General features: G+C 44.7%; 1 protein-coding gene across 2 annotated transcripts in view; it reads left to right on the forward strand.

Annotated features, from left to right (window-relative positions):
• Positions 1-10,000, forward strand: part of negr1 (neuronal growth regulator 1) — a 116,261-nt gene that overhangs the window by 81,113 nt on the left and 25,148 nt on the right. Inside the window, exon 7 of one of the 2 annotated variants that reach the window (XM_048252217.1) lies at positions 3,109-3,168. The exons of the other annotated variant lie outside the window; for it this stretch is intronic. Coding sequence (XP_048108174.1) covers positions 3,109-3,168 — 60 coding nt within the window. The remainder of the gene's footprint in view (positions 1-3,108; positions 3,169-10,000) is intronic. 2 annotated transcript variants of the gene reach the window in all.

Below are 10,000 nucleotides of genomic sequence, written 5' to 3' on the forward strand. Positions count from 1 at the left end.
AAATTCTATGGCTTCATTATATGTAGCGTATTTAGAGCAAAGGTTAATAATTCATAGATTAATGAATACTAATAAGTTTGATTCTAATTATAGCACATCAGTGTCTATGCTTCTAGATATTGCTGAAGTCTGTATCTGTCTTGTTAAACATAGATCATGTCATAGAAGTAGCTATGTCATATATGCTGTACCATATCATAGCTAAAATCTTAATGCATTTATGCTTCCTTGCATGACATGTTCACTAGTCCACTGTTAGTGCTAACTGCTCGGTGTTGTGTTGTCTTTCCTTTAAGACTAGGGAACTTGCTGGGGTATACTTAGTAGTAGAACCCCCTGCGGAGTACTGTCAGAAATACACCAGCTGCCAGGTTTGGCAGACCTACAAGCCTACCTGTTTGTTGTTTACCTGTCTAACTGTCTAACTGTCTACCTGCCTGTCCATCAAAAGGCCCCAAAACCACACACAGATAGTAGCCAACTCCAAAGCGGAGTTGTTCTTGATGTGGTGCCAGATCTGGGCCAGATCTGGTTCGACTATCCCGGTAACCAAGACCGGTGGTGTAGCCTCCCTGCTTGGCCGCATGTTATTGTGTGCATGGTGGAGCCTAGCGGTTTCCTGCTGGTGTGGGGACCCGCTGGAGCTGCTGACGGTGCCAGAGCATTGTTTTCCATTGTGCCGTCTGACCAGAGGCTCCAACTCAAGGACGACTCACCACAATAGCTTTGTAATGAGTTAAACAGCACTCTACTTAGTGCTCAGAGTTGAGATGTACTCCAAAATGAAACATCAGTTCTTCCCATTTATGTGTGCAGGTGCAGGGACTCTAAACATCTGTGGTACAAGCTCCGGTTTGATAACAAATCGTGTACAAGATAACAGCCCAAACAAATCGTCCAGCAAATAGACTTAGGAAAGGAAAATATAAAAAAGGACGACACCTTTCCACTTACAATATAAACTACTTATTTTTATAAGTGTTTTTATAAGTAAGTACTTTTGTTGTCCTGAGATTGCAGACCTCCACCAATGTCAAATGCTATATCTCGTGATGAAAGTGAAAGCTGAAATGCAGAGGGAGAGAAGAATAGCTAGAGAGAAGAGAGAGGGATGTTTTGAAGTGGTTTGTGGACAACATGGCTATGCTTTCATTTGGTTTCTCATGAAAGTGTACACAGAAGACCACACAGCATTCTCGGTCCGAGGTAATGTATTCCACCCAGTTGGCAGAAAGTCGTTAATTCTCTGCGCCTTGTCATTCAGCGAAGAAAAATGAGACGTTATTACGGTATAAGATGAAATCCTGCAACACATAATCTGCTTTGTCTTGCTGCGGAGGGCAAGGCTCAGTCGGTGAGCACATCAACGTGCTGTGATGAGATGCAGCGTTTTATTGGAAGAGTGTGCTTACAACCTCATTGAGAGAGTAAGAGAGAGTGAGAGATTGCATGTGAACAGACAGACACATTGTTTCCATCAGGTAAAGGAGAGTAGTTGGTGTGCATGCTCTCTGTAAGACCATCATTTTCCCTCAAAAGAGAGGGAAAGTTCCACTCGACCTATTAATCATCCTTCTCATATGATGAAATGGGCCATTTGAGAAATGTTTAATTGCTCTCTTTATTTCAAATGATTACACTTCTCGTGACCAGATATTCCTTCATCCCATCAAAGAAACAGCATCTGTCTAGTATAATCCAGAGTGAGTGCGAAGGGGAAGATAAGGTGTGGAGATTGAGAAGTGAGACCCGAAGTTTTGTAGTGAGAGAGGATTGGAATAGCCAGGTGAAATGAGAAGGGCCAGGGAGTGGGGCGAGGCAGATGAGCTATTGTGTCCGCGGCTTACTCTCCTGCTGGGTGGCACGGCAGGAGATAATGCACTGCCTCTCTATACCAAGTCTGATATGACTTCGGTTTGTTGTGTCACTTTTATAGCGTTTTCCCCCCTCCATGGAACTTTTCACTCTCCTCATCGGCTAAATTTTTTTCTTGCCCTCTTTCTCTGCCTCTTTTTCTCCATCTCTCTCTCTGTTTCTCTCTCTCTCTCTCTCTATTTCGCTCTCTCTCTCTCTTTCCTCTGAAAGCTACTGAAACAGGCATCATGCTCCTTATCCTGGCTACAGTGCTCACAGCTGTTCTCCTCCAGACAAAAAAAAAAGCCTAGTCAGTGGGAAAGCGGGGTTGAAAGCCTGGCCCATGTAATCTCAGAAAAAGAGTGCGTCTGACCAGAACACTGTTCTATTATCCTTCAGCCGTTCTGTTTTCTGCCGTATCAAGTCACAGGGCGCTGTTGTTGTTGATGTCGTTGTTCAGTTCCACTGGCAGGGAGGCAATAGCCATCGAATGGATGTGAGGGGAGGGATGCTGCAGTCCCTGCCTATTTGCATGGCTTTAGAGCAGTGCATACATTGTGTCAAAACTCTGTGGTGCCGAGCATCAGCTGTTTGTCTCCAGCACACAGGGACACTTGTAAACAGTCAAACATTCTGTAGTTTGCTCAGCTGTCTCTCGTCCAGTGCGTCGGTAGACCGGTTTTGTAATATCTTCTCAGGCACAGTCTAAAATTGGGCAAAGGGACGAGGAGCGTTTAACTGCTGTTGTAAAGCGAAAATCCATAGCGCCAACTTTATTTCATCTTTGACATTTAACCTTTAAGAAAATTGGAAAGGTGAAATTGAACTTACTTTGTCATGATTAAACAGTGACTTTATGTGGTTCAGTTCAATTTGTTAATTTAGTGGGGGCCTTATTCCAGATCATTGAGTTGATATACGATCAAGGATTCGGTCCCAGGTGTCAGAGATCAGTCTCTGCGATGTGATTGAAATCTCTTTAGTCAGAACGCGGCGTCAGTCTGGGGAAAGATTAATGGGGTTCTCCAGGAATTACAATAATACTGCCATGAGCATGTTGACTACAGAAAGTGCTGACATCACAAGTATTTCTTCCATCCCTCTATCCTCTTGTCTGCATGCAATCTCTCTCTCTCTCTCTCTCTCTCTCTCTCTCTCTCTCTCTCTCTCTCTCTTTTCTTTTTGTGTCTCCATTATGTTAATGATACATGACTGTCCTCTTTTTTCCCCTCTTCTCCCCTTTTTTTCCTGTAGCAATTATTGAACCAACCACACTTATTGAACCCACCACCACTGGTGCTGTGTCAAGCCCAGGTCAGTATACTGTACCCTGCTGGACTCGCCTGAGTGAGGCCGCGGCTCTGTAGTGTACTTGCTCACTAACGTCCAGTAACGTCCACCTCCTCCCGTGCCGTGGCACATTTCCTCTCGGCTGGGATGCCTGCAGGCGTACCGCTTTCTGTGTCTCTCCTTCAATCACGTCTTTCTTTTTTATCCTCCTTTTTTTTTTATTGTGCTGCCAGCCCACTCATCGCCCTACTCGCAAGGCTCCCTCCCTCCATCCCTCCGCCCTTCGCTCCCCCCCCTCCCTCCCTCTGTCCTCCCTCCTCCCTCCTCCCTCCCTGTCCTCCTCCCTCCCTCCCTCGCAGTGCACTGTGGTGGTCTGGCGTTCTTCTCCCTTCCTGTCCTCTTTACTTTACTGTAATTCTCATTCTCATCAGTGGCTCTGAGTCCAGTGCTCTGGAAGTGCTGGCTGCTTCTCCTCTTCCTCCTCTTCCTCCTCCTGCTTCCCAGCCCCAGTGCCGCTTCGTGCAGTCTGCATGAAGGGCAGGAAAATGATTTTGCCAGTTTATTGTGGTATTGTTCTGTGCAGTGCATTGCCTCCCCCCCCCCCTTACCCGCCCTCAGCCAGCCCGTACTGCCTATGGAACTGCTGTTGCTGCTGATGTCGCCTTTGTGGTTTGTTTGTTTGTTTGTTTTGTGTTGTGTAGCTTTTAAAACGATTTCTGACCCTTCCCCACCCTCCCCCCAGCCAGGACCACCCCCCGTCTTTTCTGTATTTTTTCCTCTCTCTCTATCTATCTATCTATCTATCTATCTATCTATCTATCTATCTATCTCTCTTTCTGTCACTCTTTCTCTCTCTCACTCTCTCTTTATTTCAATCCTCTGTTGTCTTACTGTAAGAAGCCAGCTGCAGAATGTAATCTCACAGGCCGGTTACATTGCTTGCAATAATGCCCCTTCCTCGTCACGCAGACAGAACAGATCGGGTGGGGCCTGGGGAGGGAGGGATATTCTAGTGCACGCACTAACTATGCAAGCCCGGCACATTGCATGACAGCCTCTGATGGAACGCCCACGATACCATCGGTGAATCCCAGATCTGATGCCATCTTTAATGCACTCCTGTTTGATTGTGTTTTTTTTTTTATTGTCCTGGCCTGCGCAGCTTTCTTACTCCAGATCTGGGCTCTGTTGCCTCCCCCCACCCCACCCCGACCCCGACCCCTCCAGAATGGGGAATAATTAGCATGTTTTTTTGTTTTTTTTCTTTCATGGCGCCGCAGAGAATCGGCGCCCGACGCCAGGTAGCCTTTAACTTTTCATTTGATGTGACGCTCAGAGCACAAATGACAATTTCATGCCCCAGTGCAATAGAGGCAGTATCAATCACTGCGATAAACTAACTGAGGGTCCCACTGTTCTTGTTTTTATTCCAACTTCCAAAGTGGTATTTATAGTTAATTTTGCGCTGTCCTAGATGGCTGGCTTGGCAAAGGAAATTGCTTTACATATCTGGCAACAGGTTCCCCCAACATTTTATTAAGTATGTAAATGAATGAAAAGATGCTGAATTATCTCCTGACATCTCTCTGCTGGATTGAGGTGTGTGTGTGTGTGTGTGTGTGTGTGTGTGTGTGTGTGTGTGTGTGTGTGTGTGTGTGAGAGAGTGTGAGAGAGAGAGAGAGAGAGAGAGAGAGAGAGATGGAGAGCACATTCAGTACATGTGTGTAATTAATGTCAACAAATAGGGAACATTTAGGGATGTGAAGGGAAAAGAAGAGCTTTATGGGCATGGCTTTGGCAAGACAGAAAACAAATACATTTTAATTATAATCGTTAATTATAATTAGTCGAATTATGTGGTTCTCCTTTGGCTGGCTTCCTTCTCTATCTGTGTCAGATGTATCAGCCGAGAAGAAGTACACAGATCAAGGGTAGCAAAATCAAAAGCTGATCAAAACACAAAACGCTTCTGCTTAAAATTATGTTCTCTCTGAGCCTCATCCAGACCACATGTCTCGGGATGAAAATGTCACAGTACTTACTGTACACTGTATATGTATGTATGATTCTAAATGTAAATGTGTGTGTGTGTGTTTGCTTCTGAATGTATGTATGTAATACATCTAGCAGTGAAACGCTGAGAATTCCACACAAGGGAATGTCCCTTCCCTACCTACCTACCCTCCTCTAGTTCCCATAAGGCCACATTGCCAATGCTGTTTCATACGGAGAGTGAACTGAATACCTGTAATGCCTTCCATACCTGTGCATGCCGGGGAGAGAGAGCAGTTCATCTCCAGCATATTCATTCTGCTGTGATTAACTCCCAATGGAGACAATTCCTAATAATGTTTAAGTACTGTAATGTTGCGCTTTGGCTGACACTAGAGGGTCATGTGTGCAGGTTTAGAACCTATACGTAAACAGGAGCTTATGCCTTGTGATTAACACAATATGACATGTGATGAACACAATATGAAATAACACATTCATGAAATAAATCTTGCCAAGTCATTTAATCACAGCAGCACAACGTAGGTAACAAAACGGCAAGACTGAAGGGCATGTGTGACCTGTAGGCTTTCTGCTATCATTCAGCACAGGAAATGGATTTCCTCGCTCACTCTTTCTTTAAGCACATATGGCCATATTAAAGCCGTTTAAAGACACGTCCTATTGTAAATTAATGTTCAGTGTGCTATGCATTCCCGCATTGCCTTCTGAGCAGAGTCAGCAGAGGGCTGTTATATACAGTAGGGGTATTTGTTGGTTTCCTGCCTGCAGAGGCAAAGTGAGTCATTGTCATTCAACTGTGGCACAACAGCCTTTTCACACTTCATACTGTGCGCCCAATTATTGCCTTATTGTTGCCTGTATGTAATCGATGGGGCAGGCAGACAATAGGCTGCATGCTTATTCACCAGTTCAATCCCATGTGCCCTCTCACCTTATGGGGCCTCCAAAGGAGTCTGTAGATTAGTTTAACATTCTTTCTTTATTTAGCTCCTTTCTTTTCCAGTTTCCTTTATTTTTCACTCTATTCTTTCTGCTGTTTCGTTCCCCTGCTCTTTCCTTTTCTTTTTTTCTTCATTCTGCTCTTTCTTTCCTTCTCCTGCTTTCATTCTCTCTTCCTTGCATTCATCTTCTCCTTTTTCATTCTTTCTTCCTCTTTGTCCTCTGTGTCACTGTCTGTTCGTCTTTGGCAGTGCTGCTCTTTCATAAGAAGATGGAGATGTTTGTTGACATCACATAACAAAAACATAAATCCATTTGGTGTGAACCCAGCCCTGACATCGTCCTGAAAAAGTAGCCTCAGCACACCAGGCTCTTTGATAGGTGGATCTCTTTGATATGTGCTCCTCCGAAACTTGCTGCTCTGAAAGAGCGTGCCCATTAAGAGGGCTGAGGTGTGAGGTGTGTCGGAGTTATCCCCTCAGTTCTGGGTCACGTCTCAAGTGACAGCAGAAGTCCTTCAGTTCTAATAAAGCTTTACCGCCAGCATATTTTCCATCACATGGCCTGTTCATTAGGCCAACTGTAGCCATCCATTAGAACGGAATTTGACACAGCCTACGGACGTTTGAGCACCCTCAAAACTTCCATTAATTCACCAGAATGTTAAGAAATTCAAAGCTCATATTGGTGAGGCACTGGTTGTGTAGTGGCTTCTCCCACAGTCATACAAACAGCTCAATTTCATCGGCCACCATGCCTAAAAACATCAGGGGTCATTAGGGACTGTTGTGTTTTTGGATAAGAAATTTGCATTGAGAAATGGTCCGCAAAGGCGTAAGCGAGTGGAAGCGTTGCAGCCGAATGAAGCCTCCAGCGCTGGCTGTGCGGGCCTCGGCATAGATTAGTGGCTGTGCTGTGCCTTTGTGCTGTAGCAGAGCCAACTCACGAGGGGAAGGAATGTCAGAACACATGTTTAACTCACCAGCATTCCAGCCGCAGCCAGTTGCTGGTAAACAGTAAATAATAAAAGATGTTAAAGGGCTCATCAGCACTTTTCTTCCTCCTCGCTCCTCTGCTTGCTTCCAGACTTCTTAAGTTAATTCTTTTTTGATTACATCTGTTTGAAATTAGGCAACGTCTAATGGCTTTCCTTACATCACATGGCATATTTAATAACGCTATCCTGAAAATCTCATCAGTTCTACTTCCAGTTTCACTCATCTCACATTTTCATGACTTTGTTTTTATAACCCCTGTGTAGTAACTCACCATGGACCTCCTGCAGTGGCTCTGCTAATATACATACACATATATGGAAATAGTCAGGATCTGTAGTCCATGGACACAAATGGTTAGCTTCAACATAGACTCTGTATGCTGTGTAACAGTCTTGTTTGCTAGGTGAATCTCTCCTGCCCGACAAAAAAGATAATAACAGAACAAAGCAAGCAAAGAAAAAAGGCGAAGAAATCTGTTCTCCGAAATGAAACGATATGAAAACACATGAAAGGCGGTGGGCTGGTTTATTTGTGCTGGCGTGTGTCTGTGTCGGTGCGGATGGCACACTGACTGGAGCAGTCTGCGGTTGCATGTGGGCCATGCTCCGTGCATATTAAAAGGCTGTGCTCGGGTCCAGACATATGGTTGAGCATATGCCACGCGTCCACCTCACTAGAATGCTGATTATTATTGCAAATACCTCCTCTTTCACACCAATGGTGGCTTCAAAGTGAAAAGGAAATTCTCTGTGAGCCCAGGTTGGAAACGTGGGCGCAGGTGTAGTCTGTAGTCTTGTTAAGCTCCAAGTTTGTAGTATGGCTGTCTTTGATTTCTCCTTTGCCATCCGCCTCATAGTGTTTTGTGACCTGCGAATGACAGATGGAGAGTGGTAGGTGTTAGTCATGCTATTTTTAATTGCCTTCTCCATATGCAAATATCACGGATATTGTTGTCTAATAATTGCAGCTAATCTAATGGACACAGTAGGACGGAAATCAGGAAGCCCGGTCTTATTGCTGTGCTTAGACATTGTGTGACAGACAGTACTCGCTGTCCTATTGGACAGCTTTGCAATGCAACACTGATTACAGCACACAAGCTGGGAGATTTTTAATTATGCAGCAACATTGAAAAAAGACTTAAATATTGGCTTTTCTATCCCCTGGGGAGCACTTGTGATGTGAAAATTGTGCTGAAGAACACACATCCCTCCCACTATTCATGGTTTACTGAAGATGTGTTTATTTGTGTATTCATCAAAAAACCTCTTCTCCCACAAAATCTTTATTTGAAGGCCATCTATCGCTAGAGCATAACTGTTGGAGTTTAACTGAAAAAAGCCAAACGCTTGCCGCTGACAAATTATCAGGATTTGTGTGTTGTTTGTCATCAGTGAAATGTTCCAAGCTTTTACCAAACATTTTAGAATGGGAACTCTAACCGGCCGCTTTGCTGAGGTGCGTTTGTGTTTGTGAAGGTTTTTCTCATTACGGTATCTTTGCTCTGCAGGGACTATGCGTCCCTACTGAAGGTGCTCAGGCATTTTAAATCACCCCAGGCAAAGTCCCTGAATGGATGGCAGAATGATTGGCTTTCATTTTTTTCCTCCCTCTCTCTACCCCTCTCAAAGTAGTTCTGGAAAGACAGGCTCGATGAAGGATGTGGAATTGGTACTAAAGGGTAAACACAGTGACAATAACACTGCCTATGAAACTGCATTTCTCAGCAGAACTGTGACCGTTACGTTATCAGACTCCCCCACTTTCACCCCCCCCCCACCCTCCCCTACAGTAACCGTATTGTGACGCTCAAACCCCTCCTTTTGTTTACGTGGGGAAGATTATGGATCTTTGTTCAGGCTCCCATATGCATTCCATGAGGTGCTGTTGTGTGCATTGTATATTTATTTATTTATTTAATATATATATATATATATATATATATATATATTAAATATATAATATATATATTTTTTTTTTTTTTTCGATGGGTTATTTATGGCTCTGACGGGAGCGCCTCGCTGCCTCCTTGTGCCGAGTCCTGTCTCCGCTCCTATTTCCCAGCATGCCCTGTGAGGCAGGGCAATGGCCCGTGTTGGGATAATCATATTTAGCCATGCTTCTCGATGCGCTTATCAGATGGATGGCGTATCAGCCGAGGAGAGATCAAGAAAGAAGAGCGCCTCGTATGAGCAGGTACCAGGCGCTCACTGACCTTCATTCTGCCTCACATTATAAAAAGGGGGGACCTGTATCTGGTCAAAGCTGATAAGCAGATGGCATGCTATGTATCATACTTGACCTCTAGATCCTTCCGTGGCATAAATAGACCGCGTGTGCACTGGTGTTCATCCTTTCAGACTTTGTAGTTGGTCGCGATGCATTGGCGAAGGCATCCTGGCAAGGAACGGCCCCGTGTTTACACCGGCGGCAGCGTGAAGTCGGGACGGAGGGAATCGATAATGCGCCTCGTTCTGCATACAAATGCACGCCGCCTTTTCAAACCCACAACCCTCCAGTGGCACCATTGAGTCCCACGACATTGTACAGTAGACCTGCTACCAGGCAAGCATCGACCAGGCCCTCACTGAATGGATATAGGCTCATCTGTCTCTTCCATCTGATTAAAAAGGATGAATCATACATTAGCAATGCAGAGCAGTGGGTTGCTATTGTCTAATGGGGATGTAGAAGAGGGAAAAAGGGGAAAGGAAAACATGTTTACAAAATAGGACTGTCTTAATGAATTTAGATTCTTGAAATGATCAGGGTCCTGAGGTAAGTGACCCGGTGAGGCCACATCAAGAGGCTGCTTATTGCGCAGATCACCAATTCAAATGAGTCTTTGGAAAGCTACGGATAAGGGTCCTAATGTGCCCTCATCTCTTGTCTTCTCTGCATTT

This window comes from Alosa alosa, chromosome 9, assembly GCF_017589495.1.
Source record: "Alosa alosa isolate M-15738 ecotype Scorff River chromosome 9, AALO_Geno_1.1, whole genome shotgun sequence".
Classification (NCBI taxonomy): Eukaryota; Metazoa; Chordata; class Actinopteri; order Clupeiformes; family Clupeidae; genus Alosa; species Alosa alosa.